The following is a 13,898-nucleotide window of genomic DNA, read 5'->3' on the forward strand; positions in this document are numbered from 1 at the left end:
ACAACAGAAGCTCGTCAAAGGTAAGGCATTAATTATTTTTTTATTTCTGCGTTTTGTGTCGTGCCTGCAGGGTTGAAATGTTCTCTCTTTTGTTTACTATGGTGCTATGCTCAGAAAATAGCATCGTATGCTTCTGCTGAAAAGCCTATTTGAATTCTGACATGTTGGCTGGATTCACAACCAGTGTAGCTTTTAATTTGGTGTCTTTCATGTGTGATTAAATGAAATTTTGATTTTATAGTAATTTTCATAGAAATTAATTTTAATTTGGCGCTCTGCATTTTCTCAGGCTTTTTGCCAAGTGATACAGTAGCGTCTTGCCTAAACTCAGATTTTTGGATATAAATATGAACTTTACCGAACAAAAAATACATGTATTGTGTAACATGAAGTCCTATGAGTGTCATCTGATGAAGATTATCAAAGGTTAGTGATTCATTTTCTCTATTTCTGCATTTTGTTACTGTTCTCTAGCTGGAAAAATGGCTGTCTTTTTCTGTGACTTGGCTCATACCTAACATAATCGTTTGGTGTGCTTTCGTCGTAAAACCTTTTTGAAATCGGACACTTTGGCTGGATTTACAACAAGTGTAGCTTTAAAATGGTGTAAAATACTTGTATGTTTGAGGAATTTAAATTATGGGATTTCTGTTGTTTTGAATTTGGCGCCCTGCAGTTTCACTGGCTGTTGACGAGGTGGGACGCTACCGTCCCACATACCCTAGAGAGGTTAATGCGTTTGAGCCAATCAGTTGTGTTGTGACAAGGTAGGGTTGCTATACAGAATATGGTATTTTACCAAACAGGGCTAAGTCCATATTATGAAAAGAACAGCACAAATAAGCAAAGAGAAACAACAATCCATAATTACTTTAAGACATGAAGGTCAGTCAATCCAGAAAATTTCAAGAACTTTGAAAGTGTAGTCGCAAAAACCATCATGCTCTATGATGAAACTGGCTCTCATGAGTACCGCAACAGGCAAGGAAGACCCAGTGTTACCGCCGCTGCAGAGGAGAAGTTCATTCGCATTACCAGCCTCAGGAATTACAGCCCAAATAAATGCTTCAGAGTTCAAGTAACAGACACATCTCAACATCAACTGTTCAGAGGAGACTGCGTGAATGAGGCCCTCGTGGTCGAATTGCTGCAAAGAAACCACTACTAAAGGCCACCAATAAGAAGAGACTTGCTTGGGCTAAGAAACACAAGCAATGGACATTTGACCGGTGGAAATCTGTCCTTTGGTCTTGTGAGTCCAAATTTTAGATTTTTGGTTCGAACTGCCATGTCTTTGTGAGAAGCAGAGTAGGTGAACGGATGATCTCCGCATGTGTGGTTCCCACCATGAAGCATGAAGGAGGTGGTGTGATGGTGCTTTGTTGGTGACACTGTCAGTGATTTATTTAGAATTCAAGGCACACTTAACCAGCATGGCTACCATTGCATTCTGCAGCGATACGCCATCTTATCTGGTTTGTGCTTAGTGGGACTATGTTTTTCAACAGGACAATGACCTAACACACCTCCAGGCTGTATAAGGGCAATTTGACAAAGAGTGATGGAGTGCTGCATCAGATGACCTGGCCTCTACAATCACCTGACCTCAACCCAATTGAGATGGTTTGCGATGCGTTGGACCGCAGAGTGAAGGAAAAGCAGCCAACAAGTGCTCAGCATATGTGGGAACTCCTTCACGACTGTTGGAAAAGCATTCCTCATGAAGCTGGTTGAGAGAATGCCAACCGTGTGCAAAGCTATCAAGGCAAAGGGTGGCTACTTAGAAGAATCTAAAATATATTTTGATTTGTGTAACACTTTTTGGGTTACTATATGATTGTGTTATTTCATAGTTTTGATGTCTTCACTATTATTCGACAATTTCGAAAATAGTGCAAATAAAGAAAAACCATTGAATGAGTAGGTGTGTCCAAACCTGACTGGTACTGTATATTCATTGATTAACCTATTGATGATTAACTGTCAGAGACGCAATATCCTCTCTGGATACCCTCCTCTTGGATTAGTTGTTTTGACTGTCTAGCAATAAACTTATCGATAGATTGATTAAATAATAGATTAACCTCACAGAAGAGGTGTTTGATTTGGTTGGTGGACTGATTGATTCCATTCTAAATTGATCTGAACCTGTCTGAGAGCCTCCGTCTCCTCGCTGGCCACCATCCTTTCAGAAGAGGTGTTTTTGATGCGGGCCTCTGCAGCCTCCAGCGCCGTCTGCAGCTTTTCCAGCTCCTTGATCACCTGTTCCACAGAATTTAATAAACCACTTTATATTTTAGTATTACAATTTTATTATAGTATTTTTATAAAATAATAATGGGCTGAATTCCTGGACAAAAGAAGCATACTCAATGGTGATTATACATTGAAAGTAGTTTCTTAGTCCAGGACTAGGAATAATCTGTGTCTGGGAAACTGGGCTTTAAAGTAATAAATGTATTTCTCTCTGACCTGGTCCCTCTCACTCATGATGAGCCTATACTCGTTGAACACAGAGTCTCTCTCCTCCTTGTACTTCTCACAGTCCTTTACTGCCTTCAGCTGGAAGTTCTTACAGCGCATCACCTCCGACTGCAGCCGCTCCATCTCCCTCTGCAGCACCTTGTTCTGGGCTGAAGACTTGTTCAGCTCCTGTTGTACAGAGTCAAACCTGGGGAGAGAAGGAGAGGTGTGTAGTGCTGTATAGGTGTTTGAGTGTATAGACTATTCTCGTGGATTGTGCAGTGTGTGTATGTTTACCTCCTCATGGACGTAGAGCAATGTTGTTGGTAGTGTATGGCCTTGTCTCGTTGTTTCAGCAACGAGTCCATCTGTTTCTGTAGTCGTCGGTTCTCTTCCTCCGCCTGCTCCAGCCTGCTCAGGTCCGTGTTGTGATTGGCAACTTTCTCACCGTAGCGTTTGCTCAGCGAATCGTATTCCTTCCTCACCCCCTCCAGCTTGTCCATGGCTGTGTCGTATAGCTTGTTGAGAACCTCTGAGGAACCGTTCTCTCTCATCACCTGGAGGTAGGACACAGTCATCCAGCTGATGATTTTATAACTATACATACAGTTCATGTACAGTTCCCATCTCTGTGTGAAACTATGAATTTAACATGTTTATTATATACAGTTGACACATAAAAAAAAACGTTGGTTTATTAAAATGGATGCATTTCTTCAGATTGATAGTGTGTGGTAATGTTATTGTTCTAAACCACCAAACCACAAGGAAACATTAACAAGCCAGAATGAGCATGGATTCATTTTTACACCAGTTAATCAGCAGAGGGCGACAGTGAGGAGATGCAGTATGGATTATTCAAGACCATTAGGCTGCGTTTATACAGGCAGCCCAATTCTCATATTTTGCCAGATTATTGGCAAAGGATCTATTAATAATTAGGCAAAATATCAAAATTGGACTGCCTGTGTAAACGCAGCCTTAGATAGTATGGTGTAACTAACTAGGTTTCACTTTTGCCGGCCTGTAAAATCACCTGTTCATCATTAAAATGCAATAACCTCCAGGCTTGCTGAACTCTTTGGTAATTAGTGTGGGAGCAGGTCAGACCCCAGGGCAGTATTGATCCAGACATCACAGCATGTATAGGTATGTCTGTGGCCTTACAGGAGATGGAGACCTATATGCTGCTTAGTTCAAACACCTCCCCTGACCTTACAGATCTCTGAACACAGGACCATGACTAGGTACGGGGGGGGGGTATGTGTCTACACACCCTTTACATGAGCCATTGACATTGTCCTCAAACACTGCCCTTTACAGAAGCGCTCCGTATGCATCTCCAAGCAGTGTGTGTCTCCTGTCCACCGCAGTAGTCTACTCCCAGGATGTGTGGAAGCACGGCAGCCAAGTATAGGTCACAGCAACCTTGTGTGGATGTGTGTGTGTGGTACCTCTTGCTGCTGCAGCCTCATGTCAGCCACCTCCTTCTGGTCGTCACTGTGCAGCCTGTGGAGCTCCTCACAGCTCTGCTTCAGGTGGTTGTGTTCCCTGACCAGCTGAGCGTGGTCTCTCCTCAACACCTCCAGCTCCTCCTTCAGCTGAGACTGGTCTCCAAACACACGGCTGTGGAGCATACTGGAGACAGAGAGGTCAAAACTGGGGGAGGGGAAGACACTGATGGCACATCCCTTAACACGGTCCGAATAGAGATTCTCCAGGATCACATGGTAGTCAGACTAACACCAAACTGTCCTCCTGACTACAGAGTCTGGCTGCTTGGTGTTGTAGGCATGGAGTCGATAATAAAGGCAGCTCTACTGTTTTAAAGTTTGGTTCTCCTCTGTCTCTCACAAAAATCCCTCATGGACAACCCCACACAGAGCTCCCGAGCGCCGCCCCCTTCCCACAACACTGTTGGATTTTCAAATCTAAACAACGTGAAGTCTCAATCCCCCAGGAAATTAAAAAGAAAACATTGGAGAGAACCAATCAAAGCTCAGTCCATTATTGCGCCAATACTGCTACATAGCTGATGCTGGCTACATAGCCGATGCCTGCTGGACTGTTCATTTATCACGGTCCTCCACTTTGTTTATCTGTCGGCCCTAGCCCCAAACACAGGCCCTGTGTGTAGTTAACCGACCCTCTCTGCCCATTCATCGCCATTTTACATGTTGTTGTTGACTTAGCTAGCTCTCCCAATCAACACCTGTGATTGCTTTATGCCTCGCTTTATGTCTCTCTCAAATGTCAATATGCCTTGTATACTGTTGTTTAGGATAATTATCATTGTTTTAGTTTACTGCGGAGCCCCTAGTCCCACTGTACATGCCTTAGATACCTCCTTTGTCCCACCTCCCACACATGCGGTGACCTCACCCAGTATAAAACAGCGTGTCCAGCAATGCAACCTCTCTTATCATCACTCAGTGCCTGGGCTTATCTCCACTGTACCCGCACCCCACCATACCCCTGTCTGCACATTATGCCCTGAATCTATTCTACCACGTCCAGAAATCTGCTCCTTTTATTCTGTCACCAACGCACCAGACGACCAGTTTTGCAAGCCTTTAGCCGTACCCTCATCCTACTCCTCCTCTGTTCCTCGGGTGATGTGGAGGCTAACCCAGGCCCTGCGTGTCCCCAGGCGCTCTCATTTGTTGACTTCTGTAATCGAAAAAGCCTTGGTTTCATGCATGTTAACATCAGAAGCCTCCTCCCTAAGTTTGTTTTACTCACTGCTTTAGCACACTCCACCAACCCCGATGTTCTAGCCGTGTCTGAATCCTGGCTTAGGAAGGCCACCAAAAATTCTGAGATTTCCATACCCAACTACAACATTTTCCAGAAAAAAGTCTCACTGTTGCCGCTTGCTATAGACCCCCCTCAGCTGCCAGCTGTGCCCTGGACACCATATGTGAATTGATTGCCCCCCATCTATCTTCAGAGTTCGTTCTGTTTGGTGACAAACTGGGATATGCTTAACACCCCAGCAGTCCTACAATCTTAGCTAGATGCCCTCAATCTCACACAAATTATCAAGGAAACCACCAGGTACAACCCTAAATCCGTAAACACGGGCACCCTCATAGATATTATCCTGACCAACTTGCCCTCCAAATACACCTCTGCTGTTTTCAATCAGGATCTCAGCAATCACTGCCTCATTGCCTGCATCCGCTATGGGTCCGCGGTCAAACGACCACCCCTCATCACTGTCAAACACTCCCTAAAACACTTCTGCGAGCAGGCCTTTCTAATCAACCTGACCTGGGTATTCTGGAAGGATATTGACCTCATCCCGTCAGTCGAGGATGCCTGGTCGTTCTTTGAAAGTAATTTCCTTACCATCTTAAATAAGCATGCCCCTTTAAAAAAAATGTAGAACTAAGAACAGATATAGCCCTTGGTTCACTCCAGACCTGACTGCCCTTGACCAGCACAAAAACATCCTGTGGCGGACTGCAATGGCATCGAATAGTCCCCGCGATATGCAACTGTTCAGGGAAGTCAGGAACCAATATACACAGTCAATCAGGAAAGCAAAGGCTAGCTTTTTCAAACAGAAATTTGCATCCTGTAGCACTAACTCCAAAAAGCTTTGGGACACTAAAGTCCATGGAGAACAAGAGCACCTCCTCCCAGCTGCCCACTGCACTGAGGCTAGGCGACATGGTCACCACCGATAAATCCATGATAATAGAACATTTCAATAAGCATTTCTCTACGGCTGGCCATGCTTTCTCCTGGCTACCCCAACTCCGGCCAACAGCTCCGCACCCCTCGCAGCTACTTGCCCGAGCCTCCCCAGCTTCTCCTTCACCCAAATCCAAAACCTGGACCCATACAAATCAGCTGGGCTAGACAATCTGGACCCTCTCTTTCTAAAATGATCTGCCGCCATTGTTGCAACCCCTATTACCAGTCTGTTCAAACTCTCATTTCGTCCGAGATCCCTAAAGATTGGAAAGCTGCCGCAGTCATCCCCATCTTCCCCTTTACAGACCTATATCCATCCTGCCCTGCCTTTCTAAAGTCTTTGAAAGTCAAGTTAATAAACAGATCACTGAGCATTTCAAATCCCACCGTACCTTCTCCGCTGTGCAATCCGGTTTCCGAGCTGGTCACGAGTGCACCTCAGCCACGCTCAAGGTACTAACCGCCATCGCTAAAAGACAGTACTGTGCAGCCGTCTTCATCGACCTGGCCAAGGCTTTCGACTCTGTCAATCACCGTATTCTTATTGGCAGACTCAATAGCCTTGGTTTCTCAAATGACTGCCTCGGCTGGTTCACCTACTACTTCGCAGATAGAGTTCAGTGTGTAAAATCGGAGGGCCTGTTGTCCGGACCTCTGGCAGTCTCTATGGGGGTACGACAGGGTTCAATTCTCGGGCTTACTCTCTTCTCTGTATATATCAACGATGTCGCTCTTGCTGGGGGTGATTCCCTGATCCACCTCTACACAGACGACACCATTCTGTATACATCTGGCCCTTCTTTGACACTGTTAACTAACCTCCAAACGAGCTTCAACTTCCGGCGCCGAACAGGATGGCTGCCTCGCTTCGCGTTCCTTGGAAAATATGCAGTATTTTGTTTTTCTATGTGTTATTTCTTACATTGGTACCCCGGGTGATCTTAAGTTTCATTACATACAGCCGGGAGGAACTACTGAATATACGATTAACGTCAACTAACCACCCTTCCTACCAGGAATATGACTTTCCCGAAACGGATCCAGTGTCTTGCCTTCCACCCAATACAATGGACCTGATCCCAGCCGGCGAAGCTACACGACGCCGAAAAAGGGGCAAACGTAGCGGTCTCCTGGTCAGGCTTCGGAGACGAGCACATCGCGCTCCACTCCCTAGCATACTACTCGCCAATGTCCAGTCTCTTGAGAATAAGGTCGATGAAATCCGAGCACGGGTAACATTCGAGAGAGACATCAGGGATTGCAACGTGCTCTGCTTCACGGAAACATGGCTAACTGAAAAGACGCTAACGGAGTCGGTGCAGCCAGCTGGTTTCTTCACGCATCGCGCAGACAGAAACATACATCTTTCTGGTAAGAAGAGGGGCGGGGGGGTATGCCTCATGATTAACGAGACGTGGTGTGACCATCATAACAACACTCAGGAACTAAAGTCATTCTGTTCACCTGATCTAGAACTCCTCACAATCAAATGTAGACCGCATTATCTACCAAGGGAATTCACTTCGGTCATAATCACAGCCGTATATATTCCCCCCCAAGCAGACACATCGATGGCCCTGAACGAACTCTATCTGACTCTCTGTAAACTGGAAACCACACACCCTGAGGCTGCATTCATCGTAGCTGGGGATTTTAACAAGGCTAATCTAAAAACAAAACTCCCTAAATTCTATCAGCACATCGATTGTCCGACCAGGGCTGGCAGAACTCTGGACCATTGTTATACTAACTTCCGCGACGCATATAAGGCCCTCCCCCGCCCTCCTTTCGGAAAAGCTGACCACGACTCCATTTTGTTGATTCCAGCCTACAAACAGAAATTAAAACTACAAGCTCCCGCGCTCAGGTCTGTTCAACGCTGGTCCGACCAATCTGAATCCACGCTTCAAGACTGCTTTGATCACGCGGATTGGAATATGTTCCGCACGGCGTCCAACAACAACAATGATGAATATGCAGATTCGGTGAGCGAGTTCATTAGGAAGTGCATTGACGATGTCGTACCCAGAGCAACGATTAAAACATTCCCAAACCAGAAACCGTGGATTAACGGCAGCATTCGCGTGAAACTGAAAGCGCGAACCACTGCTTTTAACCAGGGCAAGGTGACCGGAAACATGACCGAATACACACAGTGTAGCTATTCTCTCCGCAAGGCTATCAAACAGGCTAAGTCCCAGTACAGAGACAAAATTGAATCGCAATTCAACAGCTCAGACACAAGGGGTATGTGGCAGGGTCTACAGTCTATCACGGATTACAAAAAGAAAAGCAGCCCCGTCGCGGATCAGGATGTCTTGCTCCCAGACAGGCTAAATACCTTTTTTGCCCGCTTTGAGGATAATACAGTGCCACTGACACGGCCCACTACCAAAACCTGCGGGCTCTCCTTCACTGCAGCCGAGGTGAGTAAAACATTTAAACGTGTTAACCCTCGCAAGGCTGCAGGCCCAGACGGCATTCCCAGCCGCGTCCTCAGAGCATGCGCAGACCAGCTGGCTGGTGTGTTTACGGACATATTCAATCAATCCTTAGCCCAGTCTGCTGTTCCCACATGCTTCAAGAGGGCCACCATTGTTCCTGTTCCCAAGAAAGCTAAGGTAACTGAGCTAAACGACTACCGCCCCGTAGCACTCACTTCCGTCATCATGAAGTGCTTTGAGAGACTAGTCAAGGACCATATCACCTCCACCCTACCGGACACCCTAGACCCACTCCAATTTGCTTACCGACCCAATAGGTCCACAGACGACGCAATCGCAACCACACTGCACACTGCCCTAACCCATCTGGACAAGAGGAATACCTATGTGAGAATGCTGTTCATCGACTACAGCTCAGCATTTAACACCATAGTACCCTCCAAACTCGTCATCAAGCTCGAGACCCTGGGCCTCGACCCCGCCCTGTGCAACTGGGTCCTGGACTTCCTGACGGGCCGCCCCCAGGTGGTGAGGGTAGGTAACAACATCTCCACCCCGCTGATCCTCAACACTGGGGCCCCACAAGGGTGCGTTCTGAGCCCTCTCCTGTACTCCCTGTTCACCCACGACTGCGTGGCCATGCACGCCTCCAACTCAATCATCAAGTTTGCGGACGACACTACAGTGGTAGGCTTGATTACCAACAACGACGAGACGGCCTACAGGGAGGAGGTGAGGGCCCTCGGAGTGTGGTGTCAGGAAAATAACCTCACACTCAACGTCAACAAAACAAAGGAGATGATTGTGGACTTCAGGAAACAGCAGAGGGAGCTCCCCCCTATCCACATCGACGGGTCAGTAGTGGAGAAGGTGGAAAGTTTTAAGTTCCTCGGTGTACACATCACGGACAAACTGAATTGGTCCACCCACACAGACAGCGTTGTGAAGAAGGCGCAGCAGCGCCTCTTCAACCTCAGGAGGCTGAAGAAATTCGGCTTGTCACCAAAAGCACTCACAAACTTCTACAGATGCACAATCGAGAGCATCCTGTCGGGCTGTATCACCGCCTGGTACGGCAACTGCTCCGCACACAACCGTAAGGCTCTCCAGAGGGTAGTGAGGTCGGCAGAACGCATCACCCGGGGCAAACTACCTGCCCTCCAGGACACCTACACCACCCGATGTCACAGGAAGGCCATAAAGATCATCAAGGACAACAACCACCCAAGCCACTACCTGTTCACCCCGCTATCATCCAGAAGGCGAGGTCAGTACAGGTGCATCCAAGCAGGGACCGAGAGACTGAAAAACAGCTTCTATCTCAAGGCCATCAGACTGTTAAACAGCCACCACTAACATTTAGCGGCCGCTGCCAACAAACTGACTCAGCTCCAGCCACCTTAAAAATGGGAATTGATGGAAATTATGTAAAAATGTACCACCAGCCACTTTAAACAATGCCACCTAATATAATGTTTACATACCCTACATTACACATCTCTTATGTATATGTATATACTGTACTCTATATCATCTACTGCATCTTGCCATCTTATGTAATACATGGACCACTAGCCACTTTAAACTATGCCACTTTATGTTTACATACCCTACAGTACTCATCTCATAGGTATATACCGTACTCTATACCATCTACTGCACCTTGCCTATGCCGTCTGTACCATCACTCATTCATATATCTTTATGTACATATTCTTTATCCCTTTACACTTGCGTGTATAAGGTAGTAGTTGCGGAATTGTTAGGTTAGATTACTTGTTGTTATTACTGCATTGTCGGAACTAGAAGCACAAGCATTTCGCTACACTCGCATTAACATCTGCTAACCATGTGTATGTGACTAATAAATTTGATTTGATTTGAATGCCATACAACACTCCTTCCGTGGCCTCCAACTGCTCTTAAACGCTAGCAAAACCAAATGCATGCTCTTCAACCGTTCGCTGCCCGCACCCGCCCGCCCGACTAGCATCACTACTCTGGATGGTTCTGACCAAGAATACGTGGACAACTACAAATACCTAGGTGTCTGGCTAGACTGTAAACTCTCCTTCCAGACTCATATCAAACATCTCCAATCCAAAATCAAATCTAGAATCAGCTTCCTATTTCGCAACAAAGCATCTTTCACTCATGCTGCCAAACATACCCTAGTAAAACTGACGATCCTCAACTTCGGCGATGTCATCTACAAAATAGCTTCCAATACTCAGCAAATTGGATGCAGTCTATCAAAGTGCCATCCGTTTTGTGCGACCTGTATGCTCTCGTTGGCTGGCCCTCGCTACATATTCGTCGCCAGACCCACTGGCTCCAGGTCATCTAAGTCTATGCTAGGTAAAGCTCCGCCTTATCTCAGCTCACTGGTCATGATAACACCCACCCGTAGCACGCGCTCCAGCAGGTATATCTCACTGGTCATCCCCAAAGCCAACACCTGCTTTGGCCGCCTTTCCTTCCAGTTCTCTGCTGCCAGTGACTGGAACAAATTGCAAAAATTGCTGAAGCTGGAGACTTACATTTCCCTCACTAACTTTAAACATCAGCTATCTGAGCAGCTAACCGATCGCTGCAGCTGTACATAGTCCATATGTAAATAGCCCACCCAATCTACCTACCTCATCCCCATATTGTTTTTATTTACTTTGCTGCTCTTTTGCACACACTTTTGCTCATCTGCTCATCTATCACTCCAGTGTTAATCTGCTAAATTGTAATTACTTTGCTACTATGGCCTACTTATTGCCATACCTCCTCATGCCATTTGCAGACACTGTATATAGTCTTTTTTCTATTGTGTTGACTGTACGCTTGTTTATTCCATGGGTAACTCTGTTGTTTCTGTCGCACTGCTTTGCTTTATCTTGGCCAGGTCGCAGTTGTAAATGAGAACTTGTTCTCAACTAGCCTACCTGGTTAAATAAAGGTGAAATAAAAATAAATAAAAACACCAGATGCCTGTCCAGGGCCCGCTTCCCAAAAGCCTCAAGGCTAAGTTCATCGTTAGAACCTTCGGAAGAGCATCTGTACATTTCCGAGCCGTTTCCCAGAACCATTTTTATTAACGGTGGACTTGAAATCGCTCGTAATGTAACACCTGCCTCAGAGCACTCTTACAACAGCTCAGTGTGTCGTTAGATCACTGTCACTTTACACACAGAAGACCTCAGCTAGACAAATAATGAAATTGTCTCTGACAGCCAAAAACATCATAGTTGAATATAAATAGAATAACAAGCGAAGCAAGAAATAAAAACTGAGATAACAAAATTATATAATAGTTTGATTATTAGGCTAAAGATTGACATCACTTTCATGTATGTGCAATCGATAGACCTACCTAGTACTAAGACATTAGATATATTGAAGCGGCTCAGATGTAACCTAACGTATTTCCCTGTAGCCTAACCAATAACCTAAAGGTCAACATAATAGGTCTATGGCAACGTCACTTCACTTGCTACCTCATGCGTCATTATTTAAATTGTAGAATATCTATAAGTCTACTTGAAGCTCAATTCCTGCCATCCATTAGCATACAATGATTTGTTGAATAATTTGAAGAACCATTGTCATCATATTCTATTTTTGTCACGTTGACATTTTCTAATGAGGGAACGAGGGACTTTGGCTTTATTCATTCATTCTTGCTCACACAAACACACACCTTTTAAATTATAGTTCAGGATTTTGGCAACGAAGCCCTTTATCTACTTCCCCAGAGTCAGATGAACTCATGGATAGCATTTTTATGTCTCTGTACCCAGTATGAAGGAAGCTAGAGGTAAACTCAACAAAAAAAGAAACGTCCCTTTTTCAGGACCCTGTCTTTCAAAGACAATTGGTACAAATCCACAGATCTTCATTGTAAAGGGTTTAAACACCGTTTCCCATGCTTGTGCAATGAACCATAAACAATTAATGAACATGCACCTGTGGAATGGTCGTTAAGACAGCTTACAGACGGTAGGAAATTAAGGTCACAGTTATGAAAACTTAGGACACTAAAGAGGTGTTTCTACTGACTCTGAAAAACACCAAAAGAAAGATGCCCAGGGTCCCTGCTCATCTGTGTGAATGTGCCTTAGGCATGCTGCAAGGAGGCATGAGGACTGCAGATATGGCCAGGGCAATAAATTGCAGTGTTCGTACTGTGAGACGCGTAAGACAGAGCTACAGGGAGACAGGACGGACAGCTGATCGTCCTCGCACTGGCAGACCACGTGTAACAACACCTGCACAGGATCGGTACATCCAAACATCACACCTGCGGGACAGGTACAGGATGGCAACAACAACTGCCCGAGTTACACCAGGAACGCACAATCCCTCCATCAGTGCACAGACTGTCCGCAATAGGCTGAGAGAGGCTGGACTGAGGGTTTGTAGGCCTGTTGTAAGGCAGGTCCTCACCAGACATCACCGGCAACAACGTCGCCTATGGGCACAAACTCACTGTCGCTGGACCAGACAAGACTGGCAAAAAGTGCTCTTCACTGACGAGTCGCGGTTTTGTCTCGCCAGGGGTGATGGTCGGATTTGCGTTTATTGTCGAAGGAATGAGTGTTACACCGAGGCATGTACTCTGGAGCGGGATTGATTTGGAGGTGGAGGGTCCATTATGGTCTGGGGCGGTGTGTCACAGCATCATCGGACTGAGCTTGTTGTCATTGCAGGCAATCTCAATGCTGTGCGTGGGAAGACATCCTCCCTCATGTGACACCCTTCCTGCAGGCTCATCCTGACACGACCCTCCAGCATGACAATGCCACCAGCCATACTGCTCGTTCTGTACGTGATTTCCTGAAAGACAGGAATGTCCGTTTTCTGCCATGGCCAGCAAAGAGCCTGGATCTCAATCCCATTGAGCACGTCTGGGACCTGTTGGGCTAGGGCCATTCCCCCCAGAAATGTCTGGGAACTTGCAGGTGCCTTGGTGGAAGAGTGGGGTAACATCTCACGGCAAGAACTGGCAAATCTGGTACATTCCATGAGGAGAAGATGCACTGCAGTACTTAATGCAGCTGGTGGCCACACCAGATACTGACTTTTGATTTTGACCCCCCCTTTTTTCAGGGACACATTATTCCATTTCTGTTAGTCACATGTCTGTGGAACTTGTTCAGTTTATGTCTCAGTTGTTGAATCTTCTTATGTTCATACAAATATTTACACATGTTAAGTTTGCTGAAAATAAACGCAGTTGACAGTGAGAGGACGTTTCTTTTTTTGCTGACTTTAGTTTCCAGAGCCAGTGCTAACAAGCTT

General features: G+C 45.9%; 1 protein-coding gene across 5 annotated transcripts in view; it reads right to left on the bottom strand.

Moving 5' to 3' along the window:
* Positions 1-13,898, bottom strand: part of LOC139562673 (disks large homolog 5-like) — a 105,391-nt gene that overhangs the window by 63,758 nt on the left and 27,735 nt on the right. For all 5 annotated transcript variants that reach the window (XM_071380563.1, XM_071380561.1, XM_071380562.1 and 2 more), the window contains 4 exons: positions 3,918-4,101; positions 2,761-3,020; positions 2,473-2,671; positions 2,149-2,262 (listed from right to left, as the gene is read on the bottom strand). In XM_071380563.1, the coding sequence (XP_071236664.1) occupies positions 2,149-2,262; positions 2,473-2,671; positions 2,761-3,020; positions 3,918-4,101 (757 nt within the window). The remainder of the gene's footprint in view (positions 1-2,148; positions 2,263-2,472; positions 2,672-2,760; positions 3,021-3,917; positions 4,102-13,898) is intronic.

Source organism: Salvelinus alpinus, chromosome 32, assembly GCF_045679555.1.
Source record: "Salvelinus alpinus chromosome 32, SLU_Salpinus.1, whole genome shotgun sequence".
NCBI classification, from domain to species: domain Eukaryota; kingdom Metazoa; phylum Chordata; class Actinopteri; order Salmoniformes; family Salmonidae; genus Salvelinus; species Salvelinus alpinus.